The following is a 13260-nucleotide window of genomic DNA, read 5'->3' on the forward strand; positions in this document are numbered from 1 at the left end:
TGGATGTCTTCAACTAATTTTAGTCACTAACTATTAGCTGTAGTACATTCAAACATTTCGTAAACAACACTTTATTATTTTGTAATCAAGTTCTATAGACAGAGACAGAGTGAGAGCTGAGTAGAAGATGATCATAGATATTTTTTTCTTTGAAACTGACTGACCACACGGTGATGACCGATCATTCGCGCCACAGCCAAAGTACGCTTCCACAATGGGTGATGCGGATTCTCCGTCCAATCACGGAGACGGATTTCGCCGCTTCGCTGTTCAGCAGGCCAGCAGGCAGTAGCCGCTTAAACCCTCGTCCCCCTTTCCTCCTCTTCCCCCAAACCCCGCTCTCCTCCGCCGGTCCGCCCCCGCCATCGCCTGCACTCCCCCGGCCTCCACAATAAGCCGCATCTTGCATCACACCGACGCCCTAATGCTCTCGCCGGCCTCCTCTCGCTAGGCCGCGCCGCGGACGAGCGTCCCCTGCACCTGCACACCCGCGCGACCGTGCTCGCGCCTGCTCCGCGAGAAAACGGCGCCCCTCGGTTTCTGCTTGTCCTTGTCCGCCGGCGGCGCTGCGGGGAGGAGAGGAGCCGGGTACAACCTGAGGCGGTCCGCACGGTCGATGGTGGCGGCGCAGGTGACGCCGGCGCCACTGCTGCGGCGCCACGGCTCGGCGCCCCCGTGGCTGTCGTCGTCGCCGCCCTTCCTCCTTCGCCGCCGCGCCTCGTCGCCCTTCTCCCTGCACCGCCGCGCCTCGCCGCCACTGGCGATTTCCGGGTGCAGGAGGTAGTCGCCGCGGTGCCGAATCACTCTTATTTCCTGTCGACTCAACCGATGTTCGTTGTGGCCTTCGGAGGCCGTTGAATCCTCTTCGGGCTACGTGGAACGGACGTTCTCTAGGCGGTGCTGAGTTGTGTGCCTGTGCTGGGTCGGGAGTGATGTTCGTATTGTTCTGGGCGCAGAGTGAGTCACTACGTGGATTTGCGTCTCGGGAGCTCTTCTATTTCATTTCCAACTAATTAGCTCCATGTATTGACCTCTGTAAGTACAGTCTCTGCCAACTATTCACGGGTTGAGCCGGCTGCTGCATAGGGGACGCAGTGTGCCAGTGTCACATCCTACTGTACCAAGTTTGTTCTGTTCTGCGCTGTTAGTGCACTGCCGGCTAATAGCGATACACTTAAGCTTGTCATTGTACCTTGCAATCTATTCACACTCTCTGAAATTTCTCCCTTTACACATTTTCCAGTGACTTAGTAATTTCATGTTGCTTAGTGGTTCCTAACTTTGGTAACCCTTTTAACTGACAGGCAGGACTATTCCCATTGCTCAGATATGGCTGTTCGAGGAAGCAGTGCTTTCAAGCTACGTTTCTATCCCAACTTAGAAGTACAAAATATTGCACAAGAATGGGTTAAAGAGAGCCGGAGGCTGTTCTATCTAAGAACTGCCAACAATGTCACAAATAACATCTATAAGGGAAACACTCCTCTATGGACTGGAATGGTACAAAATGAACTCTCTGAAGATTGCAGGGGTTTGAACTACACTTATTTGAATAATTTGAGGGAACGCGTATCGTCCAAATCAATTGTAAATAGACATGGTAATAACCGAGAACTGATCGGGCATAGTACGATAAATCAGCATGTGAAATCAGTGCCAGCTCCAGTACGTGTTGTTAATGATAGTGTCAAGTGTTTCAGCATGCCTAGAGCCTCTAAGGTGGAGATTCCTTGGCCTGCCTATTCACCAGCGGAGGATCCTTTGCTTGATAAATCTAATACAGAGGTAATTTTGGAGCTTGAGGATAAAGTTCATGATGGTGATGACAAAAAGAAAAAAACTGTTGTAAAAAAGGTGGTTTCACCTTTCCCAACTAAAGCGGCCTTCTCTGAGGAATCTTTGAAAGCACGGGAGGCACTTGCTAGCATCTACGACAAAGTTTTGGTAGTTGACGATATCGAGTCAGCTAGGAACATTGTTAAACTGCTCACTACAAAGTACAAGAGCTTTATTCATGCATGTGACACAGAGGTAAAAGGGAACCCTGCTTGATTTATTTGTTCCTAAAGAGTGGTTAGGCTGTCTATCCTTATTCATGTAGGCAAACCATTTGTTTCACAAAGACACAAAATGTTCTGTTTTTTGTAGGTATTAGGTTTAGCTGAGTGATATCTTTTTCATGGTTTTTAAAGTGGTAAGGCGCTCCAAGGCGTTGGACCACCGCCTAGACGCCTAGGCGGCGCCTAGGCGACGCCTAGGCGAGGTAGGCGGGCAAGGCGCCTAGGCGTCAGACCACCGCCCGGACGCCTAGGCGTCGCCTAGGCGACGCCTTAAAAACAGTGATCTTTTTACGTGAGTTGTCATCTGTCATGAATTACTTAAGTGTTTGTTTCAATTCCGTAGTTGTCACAAGAAACTTCTGATGGTGATAGTGATAGATTGCAAATCCTGGGTCTTTGTATGCTCACCCATGTGTTTGGTATATGTTCCTCATTAATGTATCAAAACCTGCCTTAGGCAATGCATGAGTTGAAGTTTGATATCATGAGCAATGCTGAAGGTTGTAGTCTGTACCAGCTTCACTAGTTTAATGAGCTAATATGCATGCATATTATCTACTTCTATGATGGCAAGCAATGCTCAAAAGTGAACTCCACTGTAGTTATTTGAGTATAATGTCTCTGCAGGTAGCAAATATTAATGCCAAAGAAGAGACACCAGTTGGTCATGGAGAAGTAATATGCTTTAGCATCTATTCAGCAAATTCTGATGTACAGGCAGCTGATTTTGGAAATGGCAAAACTTGCATTTGGGTTGATGTTCTAGATGGTGGAAGGGGTGTCCTGATGGAGTTTGCTCCTTTCTTTGAAGATTCATCGATCAAGAAGGTGCAATAATTTTCCTATGACCTATGTCGAACAATTTAATGTCTATTTTTCTCTTTCTATGTTAGTTGAGGTCGTACTCTACACTGTTTTTCCTCACTTTTCTATTTACTGTTACAAACTTGAAACAAATTGGATGTACTTCACTATTTTATCCTTGTCGGTTTCATGAGATCATCAACATGACAAAATTGCAAGCTTTGGGTTAGCAAAACCATACCTGGTTAATAACAAATGCATCACATGTGAACTACTTTTAGCTTTGTTTTTTTTGAATTTTCTGAAGTCAACATCCATGTTCTCTTCATCATGTAGGTTTGGCATAACTATAGTTTTGATAGCCATGTCATTGAGAATTATGGAATCAAAATTGCTGGGTTTCATGCTGATACAATGCATCTTGCACGCCTTTGGGATTCATCAAGGAAAATTGATGGTGGATATTCACTTGAAGGACTTACAAATGACCGTAGAGTCATGGATACTGTTCCAGAGGATTTACCTAAGCCTGGAAAGACATCAATGAAAACCATCTTTGGCAGGAAAAATATTAGAAAAGATGGATCTGAAGGGAAAGTTGTATCTGTTGAGCCAGTCAAGAAGTTACAAAGGGAAGACAGAGAGTTATGGATTTGTTATTCTTCTCTAGATTCCATGAGCACATTGAGACTTTATGACAGCTTAAAAAGCAAGCTTACAACAAGGAGATGGATCTTGGATGGTTGTCCTAGGGGCACCATGTATGATTTCTATGAACAGTACTGGCGTCCTTTTGGTGCCCTACTTGTGAAAATGGAGACAGAGGGAATGCTTGTTGACCGTGGTTACCTTTCAGAGATAGAAAAGGCTGCTATTGCTGAACGGAAACTTGCTGCAGATAAGTTTCGGAAATGGGCATCTAAATATTGTCCTGATGCCAAGTACATGAATGTGAATAGCGATATTCAAATTCGCCAACTTCTCTTTGGTGGCATTGAAAATAGGTATTGCCTTTCACTGTTTTCTTTATTAAGGTTTGAAAGCCTTCTTTGTTTCCATATACCTTTTCGCTGTGGTATCTTCCTCAGCACACTTCATATTTGGATCTTTATGAAAAGACGCCAGTAATTATGGTAGTGGTTTGGTGTAGAACACATTAGTTTGATCGCAAGTCATGCACAATGGGACTGTGATATCCTGGTCCAAGGCTTAATAGAATTAATAGGGTATCCATATCAACAAGGTGTATCTTCTTTTTCGGAAGCCTATCTCGAAAGAACCTCTAAGTTAAGCGTGCTTGACTTGGAGCAATTTGGGATGGGTGACCGACCGGGAAGTTTTCTCGGGTGCGCATGAGGACAAAGTGCACACAAAAGACTTGTGTTGGTCTGTGGGGACGATATATGATCCTAGAGAGCTGCCAGGAGTAAGTACCGCCGGTCCAGGGATTGGACGGGGTGTTATAGGGACAAATGGCCCAAAGCCCTAAACTTGATAAGAATTTACTTTTATCTTTTATAAGCAAGAGATAAGGGCAGACCTGGTGCTGTGGTGAGAGGTGCCTCACTGAGTTACCAGGTCACGTGTTCGAAGCGGACTCTCCGTATTTGCAGGAGGAAAGCTTGCCTCAGTTTATCCCTTCCTAGACTGCATTCATGTGGGAGCCTCGGACACTGGGTGTGCCCTTTTATAAGCAAGAGCCAAGATGGGAATTGGAAGCTGAAATTTCCTCTTGTGCCTGCTTACCATTTTATGTATTCAATATCTTAGGCAGAAGTAAATTGAATCTTCTTGGTTTTCTTTTGTATCTTCTAGTAATTTGGCTGCACATATATGTCCTAGGAAACTAAAGCTTTCTTTCAAATCGTTTCTGTACAATTTCTAAAGGAGTTAACTTCGTTACCTTTGTAACAGACACAAATCTGGTGAAACTTGGCCACATAGTAAAACTTTTAAAGTGCTAAATGAAGAAAGTGTTGCTACAGAGGGTAAGAAGACGTCAAAGTATCGTACAATCAAACTTTGCAGTATTGTTGAAGATCTGAAAATCGATATGTTCACCCCGAGTGGCTGGCCAACAGTCAGCGGGGATGCATTGAGAAGTTTGGCTGGTAAAATACCTACAGAATATATTTACACAATAGATGATATTCAAGATGATGATGAATATACCAGTGGTTCAGAAAACCCAGATGGGAATTCCTCTTATGGAACAGCATATGAAGCATTTGGTGGAGGAAAGAATGGAAAAGAAGCATGCCATGCAATTGCAGCTTTATGTGAAATATGTTCTATTGATTCTTTGATATCCAATTTCATTCTTCCGTTGCAGGTTAGCTAGCTGATCTTATTAGTTATCATTTCTTATCTTGAGACAGCATGACATTTGCTGCAAATCGGATGTTTTGGTGTGATGCATGCTCACAGCGCAAAATTCTTGTGTTGTGTGCTGTTAAAATAAAAGCTACAGGATGTATCACAAAATGTGCTGATTCGATTGGGGCTACAATTTTCCCCTTTTCTTTCTCCTTTTGTTGAGGGAAAGTATGGGTTTTGCTGAATTCAGTGTCAATCTGCATGATCAAGTTGATTTTTTGTTGACTTGGATTATATAGTTTTAAAATTTTGCTCTTAGCAAAATAGCTGTTGCATTCAGTTGTTCTTGTGATTGAGTGCTTTTTTCTACCATGATCATTCATCTGTAGTGTGTCCCTTTAGATATATTTGAGGGCTTTAAAGGTGCTTAGCAACTTTGTGCTGACATTCAGTCATGTGGTGTGAGGGCATTGCTACTAGGTTTTTTCTGGTGGCTTTTGTCAGCATACCGATTATGCTTAGCTAACTGCAGTTGTCTACAAAGCGTTTCCATGTGTCGTGTATCTGATAAATCCCTTACTCCATGGTAGGGAGATCACATATCATGTGCAGAGGGGCGCATTCACTGTTCATTGAATATCAATACTGAGACAGGGCGCTTGTCAGCAAGAACACCAAATCTACAGGTATGCACATTCTTTTGTGTTTATATGGGATTTATAAGGAGTTTCTTAAATCACCATCTCTGGCCTGTTATTAAGCGCATGATATATATACCACTGTACAAGAAGAGGAGGGATAGACAAAAATGTGGTAGTTACAAGTGTATTTTTCATGAAAATAATCAATGACATCATCTTTTGCTCACTAGTATTTAAATGCTGCCATTTCACAAAATCATCGTACAAGATGGATGTGGTTATGATTAATGTCTTCTGATTATAGCCTGACCAGTGGCACTGAATTAATATATTTAGCTCCAAAACTGGCAAATGGTTTAGTTCTAGTTGCAATACAGTTCAGATGATCAGATCTGGTAAATAGTGCTTGAAGCTAAAGTACCACCTTATTCTTTAGGTCAATATTATTTATTCAAACTCAATATGTGTGTCTTTCAGAACCAACCTGCCCTTGAGAAGGATAGGTATAGGATTCGCCAAGCTTTTGTTGCAGCCCCGGGAAATTCTCTTATCGTTGCAGATTATGGTCAGGTGTGCCAACTAGTGCTCAATAGCCAACTTTTTTGTCCTGGAATGGCCTTTCATCTTAGTTTCTTATAAAAGACATGTTTTAATGTAGCTGGAGCTTAGGATTTTAGCTCACCTTACTAATTGTAAAAGCATGCTGCATGCTTTCAAGGCGGGTGGTGATTTCCATTCTAGGACAGCCATGAATATGTATCAGCATATCCGTGATGCTGTCCAAGAAAAGAAAGTTCTTCTTGAGTGGCACCCTCAACCTGGTCAAGAGAAACCTCCAGTGCCGCTATTGAAGGTACTTCAAGTGCTACTAGTTTTATTTACAGATTTGGTGTTTCTTACTTATTTTTTATTTGTTTTAACTGTTTTCTATTTAATCATATTGTTGTTGTGGTACGACACCGGGGTATAGAAGATGAGAATTGTAACGGATAGAGCAGGGTCGTAAGCTGGTGCGCCGGGGTACAGAAGATGAGAATTGTAACGGATAGAGCAGGGTCGTAAGCTGGTGTGGTGTGCGTTGTACCTGGGTGCAACCAAGTACCAGCATGAGGGCAGTTTAGATAGGTTCAAGAAATGCGTAATATCCTAGGTTTTCTTGGGTGATATAGAATGATGAACACAAATGTGAAGAAGTTTACAAGCTTTAAGTATCATCTGAGCGCCATGACCTCCTAGCACTCTATTTCTGCTTGATTTTGGTGAGAGTTCTATTCTAATGGTCTCTAGTTCATCTATATGCTTGCCCTTTGAAGATCGGGAATCCCGAAGTCTAGGATCTTTGAACCCCTTGGGAATGTCTCGAACCCTGAGATTGGGATCTAGTTTTGACCCTTCGACCCTTTCTTACATTGCTCTGCTCCCCTTTTATAGACCAAGGGAGGAGAGAATATTACTTATCAGCCGTATCGTGGGTTTCAGTCTGCTGTGGACCAACAACTCCAACCTTCTCCTAGTCGTGGAGTCATACGTAGCGCCATGCCTTTGGTCGTGCCATAGTGCAGAGGATGTTCTGCTGTAGTGTAGACGTACCCGTCGCAGAGGCAGGTATGTCTCATCATATTAACGGACACCAGAGTCCATGCTGTTGGGTACGACGTAGTTGGTAACAAGTGTATCAATATGTACTTTATAATACTTCCTGTTACACCTGGTGCGCCCACGCGTACACCTGCTGCCTAGGTTGTAGCAACAGTGCACCTATTAGGCCTTAACTTCACACATCACATTTAATATGATATACAAAAGCTTTATCCGCAGTGCCATCACCATGAGACTGTTAGAGCTAGATCTCCAACGTGGAATAATGCCTTTGGGGGTCGCCATGCTGTTAGTGGGGGGCCAGATACATTCCTTTGACTTGTGGGTGCCTCCATATTTAGGGCATGTACAACCCTGAGCCCCTGGATTGGTTTTCCAAGCAGAAGATACAGCTAAGAGACTACACAGTGCAATGGACCATCTCTAAACGATGTCTCTTAATAAGTTGCGGTATTGGGGTGGCGGAGGCAGGTGCCTATGGCGGGGTTGGTCTTCAGATGCATCGCTGCTGGCTACTAGATGCGAGTCCTCACAATTTGTTGGGAAGTGAAATGAAATAGAGGAAAGACGAGTGCCAAGGCAAGGATTTGGAGGGAAACCAACCTTAGATTGGTGCCATTCCGCACCGGATCGGGAAGAGATGGTGGAGGTTCTACAACTCGAGCCACTCTCGTCCCTTGTGCTCCAACGGAAGACCCATAGACGAGCTCTTCGCCAAGAGCCCGGTGGCATCAAATTTTGCATTTTACCCCTCAGAGACGGCTCTAGAGACACCCTAATCAATGGGGTTGTACATGCTCTTAGCCGTCGTAGGAGTCACTTTGTCCCCTCAGTAGGCCCTGGGCTTAGGGGGGGCTGGTCATTTGAAGTATTGGAGCCCTAGGACCCTAGAGATCCGGTTGCTGGTAGGGCCCCTGGACGACTAGGGATATGTATAAGTGTCCTGTTGTTAGGAATGCCCAGGGCCCCACGTTACCAAGAGAATGCACAAGTATCCTGTTGTCAGGAGTGCTTTGAGGCTCTATGGGTTTCGTGTTTTAGGTTATTGTGATGGCGATGACCAGAAGAACCCAAGTGTGGGAGTGTCCCAAAGCCTAGAGTGCCTTGAGGCATCGGGAGTTTGGGTCTTAGGCTCTTCCTTCAAGACAAGAATAGCTTTATTCCTTCATGGGGTCCCCGAGATCGAACTACCCGGAATGGTGGGCCCTGCTTTTGCGAGAGCGGAGGTCGGTCCTTGGGGCATGGTACTCCGAGATTGTGGGTCCCGTAGTAGCTGATCCTGCTAGTGATTTCCTTCATCGGGATCTTTGAAAGGTTTTGGCAGCATCCGAGGATATAGCCTTTCCCGGACGCCGACACATACATATATTATACTTGCAATGGAGTTCTAATCCCCTAGTAGTTTGTAGTTTATTCAACCAAACTCCTGCTATTATTATTTTAAATGATACATAGATAGATATATGTATATCATTATTGTAATTTTGTTTATGGATCCACCGCAACAAAGCTGTCTTTGATGGGGAGACCCCTTCGCTAAGCTCTATCAGATGCGTCTTTCTTGATGAGATTGGGTGTTGGATTACGGCTGGTGCCAAGCATCTTCAGAGCTTTGGCTTAGAGCTTGCGCGTAACCTTCACAGGGTCTAGGGAGTGGTGTGTGTTTTTTGTTTTGAGTAAGCCTGCTTAGGGCTTTGTACCTTGGTCCATTTTGGACTTCTTTTTCTTCTCTAATTAAAATGATGCGCAGTTCTCCTGCGCTTTCCAAAAAAAATTATTGTAATTTTGGGATTTATGAACTTTTGAATGCTATTTAATTTGTGGAGTGGTGTCTGTCGATACCCTGAATATCGGGTACCCGCTCCTGCTATGTCAAGGTGAGTCCTTGGGGGCCACCGTTAAGGATTTCATGGACAGCTGGCCAGCACGGGGCTAAGGCCCACCATATGGAGTCATGACCAGGCCAGACTCGCCTCCTGGGCTGGATTGTCGTCTCCATCAAGCCCCATAAAGGGAGGAATCAACAACTTTAGCTATAGGTCTGGGATCCTTCAAATAGGACCCGGACCTCCTTGTGACCCAACGGATCCCCAGACAAAGGGATCTGGGGGGAGCATAAAGCCCCGGAAGAGAAGACTCTCTAGTTACAACACCAAGCCTTTAGAATGGCTCCGAGCATGGAAATACCATTCGGAACTCAGGCCAGGTGAGGTCCGGAGCCGTCATGTGTCTAGGAGGGGGCGATAGGAGCCTGGACCCCCTTGGGTGCGGGTCTAGCCCACGATTGGGAAAGACTTAGGAAAATGGTGTCATCACTTATCCCTAGGTATGCCCCTCACCCAGGCAGGGGTCCGGCGCAAACACGTGGCCAGGCGCCCCTAACGTAAGCCACCGGACGATGCTTGACGAAAAGCCTCTGACATAGGGCCCGCCAGCATCGGGTACAGATGGGACACATACTTACCCACACCAGTGGCGGGTAGCGTATCCCCCGCATTAATTGTGTGCAACATGCCAGGACTGTAACGTGCGGCTTTTACTATTACCCGCATGTTACTGAGGCGAGGGGCATTGACCCAGGGCGCCGGTTGGGCGCCTTTTATTATAACTTCTACTGTTCTTTGTGCGTTACCGAGGCATGAAGAGACGGACGGAGAAGACTAGACGACACCGCCCGTTACACCCTACACATGGTAGCTTACCAGACTACGCCGCAACCTACATCAAGGCCTGTGTTCCGATTAGACGGGACAAGGTGGCAGGATAAGGACGCCGGAAGATCATGCAGTGCCCAAGAAGGGATACGAGCTCAGGAAGATCTAGCACTGTCAGCGCTATCCAATTGTTTCCCGTTTCATATTGTAAACTCTCCTAGGCCCACATGTCAGGGCCTGAACTCCCTTGTAACGTGCTCCCCTTGGACTATAAAAGGGAGAGCACTTGCTCCATAGCAAGGGGAGGTCGATTCACACTCAGACCTTCGACTCCCCGGTTCTCAAGCAATACAACTCACAGTGGATGTAGGGTATTACGTTCCGGCGGCCTGAACCACTCTAAATCTCTGAGTTCTTGTGCTCATCTAGAAGGCCAGACAATCACCTAATCCTACTCGTCATCCGAGGATCAGGGCGAGTGCAATCCGCCACCCGGACGGAGGATTCTCCCCTCCGACAGTGTCATTCCATAATATTTATTTAGGATAGACCATTCCGTTGCACATCTTTTTAAAAAATTCAGTCTGCCACTTATGGATCCACACAACCTAACACTAGGCATTCCTCGAAGGTTTGAGCTAAGAATCCCATGATTGTATTGGATGCTTGTGTTGTTGAATAACATTTGTATCACTAAATAATTTGAACTCTCATGTCATCGGTATTACCTTAAATAACTGTACTAAATTGCAATGGCTGGTATCCTTGTACTGTTGTATGTTCCATACACAAGGGCATAGTTTGTATTTCAAATAAGATATACCCATCTTTTTCATGAATTGCTATTGAGCAGGAATTTTACTGGTGTACTTTTAGTTCTCTAAATGTTTCATGCCCTGCTGTTCATATTTATACTCCCTTCCCAAAATAACTGCACATCTCGCTTTTCAAGGATTTAAACTTTTTTAAATTTGACCAAATATATACAAAATATACTAATATTTATGATGCATAATAAGTTCCATTAGATTAATGTGAAATATATTTTCAGAATAAACATGTTAGAACCAGTTGATAATATTTTCTATAAATCTAGTCATTTTTTTTTTGAAAAGTGAGAAGTGCAGTTATTGTAGTGCAGAGGGAGTAATCTTCATTATTTTTTACATAATCACGTAAGCATATATGAAAAAGAAATAAAATGGTAATTATGGAATTGAATTAAATTCGGTGTTTCCGTTTTAGGATGCTTTTGGCGCTGAGAGGAGGAAAGCTAAAATGCTTAATTTTTCCATTGCTTATGGAAAGACAGCTGTTGGGCTATCCCGGGACTGGAAGGTATGAAGCTTATTGCTAACAAAGTACCAACCTAGATATGTGTTTCAAACTAGGATTTTTGGGTCAGCAATGTGAACAAAGCATGCAGGAATTGATCATTTTTTCCAATTTGACTCTATTGATTCTTTTTATCACAACTGTCCCAGCAAGAAAACAATATATGCGTGCTATAGCAATTATCATAACTTGATCTGAGTCCGGCTGCTGAGGAATGAGGATGCTTTGCCCCCTTTCTTTTTTTGACAATCTGTGAGGTACATAAAAGGACAGACCTGGTGCAGGGGTGAGAGTTGTCTCATTGAGTCACCAGGTCATGGGTTAAAATAAAAGCAGCCTCTCCACATTTGCGGGAAAAGCTTGCCTCAGTTTTATTCTTTCCTCAGACCCCACTCATGTGGGAGCCTCCGACACTGGGTTTGCTCCTTTTTTGCCAATTTGTGAGATACATGGCATGTTAGTTCTCTATTTGAATTTTTAGCATTGTTAGATATTGGTCGTTGTCATTTAAGTTATTATGCAGTGTATCCAAGATGTCTTTCTCTTCTAGTTTTGTGCTCTATATGGTATAAAAGATCTTTAAAAAGTGTCATAACAAGCTCCAGAGTTGTGGCACAGGTTTCTGTTAAAGAGGCAAGAGATACACTGAAGCTCTGGTACAGGGATAGAAAAGAAGTGTTAGCTTGGCAAAAAAGTCAGAAGAAGCTTGCAAGCGAGAAGGGTGAAGTCTACACTTTGCTTGGGCGGTCGCGCCATTTTCCTTACCTGACTCAGTATGGTCCTGGCCAACGAGGTCATATTGAGCGTGCTGCTATAAATGCACCAGTGCAGGTACGGATCACTAACTGTGGCTCAATGGGTACGCTTCATTGCTTCTAAAACTTGACCTTCAGCTTGGTATCTCTGGTTGGCAGGGAAGTGCAGCAGATGTTGCTATGTGTGCCATGCTTGAGATCGAAAGGAATGTCCGCCTTAAGGAGCTTGGTTGGAGGCTCTTATTGCAGGTTCGTCTTTTTTTTTTCTACAATACAATGCATTCTGTCTGACAAGTGACAACTTTATTACATCTGGGAAGCCGCCACTATTTGGGTTTTCTTTTGATGTAAACAAAAGTGAAGCTGACAGATAACTAACTATTCGATAACATCGTCGGGATAAATTGGTTGCAATGTTTTGCATGTCAGGTGCATGATGAAGTGATACTGGAAGGGCCTTCAGAGTCTGCTGAGGTGGCCAAGGCTATAGTGGTGGAGTGTATGTCCAAACCTTTCTACGGAACCAACATCTTGAACGTCGACCTGGCTGTCGACGCCAAGTGTGCAAAGAGCTGGTATGCTGCCAAATAGACTGAGGAGACGCTGTCACCTGCCACAAGGTTGATGACACCAGTGCAATCGAGACCCCACTGTTCGGATAAAAAATGGTGGACCCGTCGTCATGCAGACTGCGGTTCCAGGACCTTGAGTTTGTTGTGGTGGTAACCCAGGCCCTGACAAGACAACACGCCCATTTCTTGGCTGCAGCAGAACAGCGGAAGACACGGAGGACTCTGCTGCCAGCACCTGGAGTTGCGCGGTGCCAAAGCATACCAGACAGAATTCGAGATGGCTTGGATCTCGAGTGAACTAGCGCGGTGCCAAAGCATGCTGTTTTGTTCATAATCTCACTTGTTCAGCGTGCTGGTGCGTTAGGTTAGTTTACAGATTTGTTCTGGTGCAGTGAGGCCAATTATGGTCCCTGCGGTTGGTATCGATCTTGGATTGTGCATTGCATGTAGTACCATACTGCATCTACACTGGGACCATTTTTCAGATAACAGAAACATTCAGCTTCATCCTCGAAAGAGAATCA

At 44.6% G+C, this 13260-nt stretch overlaps 1 protein-coding gene across 3 annotated transcripts; it reads left to right on the plus strand.

The window, feature by feature from the left end:
• The first annotated feature begins 283 nt into the window (after nucleotides 1–283).
• LOC103641202 (DNA polymerase I A, chloroplastic) lies at nucleotides 284–13260 on the plus strand. Of its 3 annotated transcripts, none has more exons than XM_020545704.2 (12): nucleotides 284–780; nucleotides 1305–2031; nucleotides 2688–2888; nucleotides 3201–3868; nucleotides 4779–5196; nucleotides 5771–5866; nucleotides 6299–6391; nucleotides 6480–6674; nucleotides 11320–11412; nucleotides 12028–12240; nucleotides 12324–12413; nucleotides 12594–13260. In XM_020545704.2, the coding sequence occupies exons 1-12, from the start codon at nucleotides 617–619 to the stop codon at nucleotides 12753–12755; spliced, it is 3120 nt and encodes a 1039-aa protein (XP_020401293.1). In that variant the 5' UTR covers nucleotides 284–616; the 3' UTR covers nucleotides 12756–13260. The 3 variants fall into 3 exon arrangements, with proteins under 3 accessions (XP_020401293.1, XP_020401295.1, XP_020401296.1); XM_020545706.2 differs by having other exon boundaries at nucleotides 6540–6674; XM_020545707.2 differs by having other exon boundaries at nucleotides 284–1035; nucleotides 12594–13257.

This window comes from Zea mays, chromosome 10 (genome assembly GCF_902167145.1).
Source record: "Zea mays cultivar B73 chromosome 10, Zm-B73-REFERENCE-NAM-5.0, whole genome shotgun sequence".
Lineage (NCBI taxonomy): Eukaryota > Viridiplantae > Streptophyta > Magnoliopsida > Poales > Poaceae > Zea > Zea mays.

Coding starts and splice junctions, on each gene's coding strand:
- LOC103641202 (XM_020545704.2), top strand. CDS start 617: ATGGTGGCGGCGCAGGTGACGCCGGCGCCACTGCTGCGGCGCCACGGC. Junction 5,867..6,298: donor CAAGAACACCAAATCTACAG/GTATGCACATTC, acceptor TGTGTCTTTCAG/AACCAACCTGCCCTTGAGAA. Junction 6,675..11,319: donor CTCCAGTGCCGCTATTGAAG/GTACTTCAAGTG, acceptor TTTCCGTTTTAG/GATGCTTTTGGCGCTGAGAG.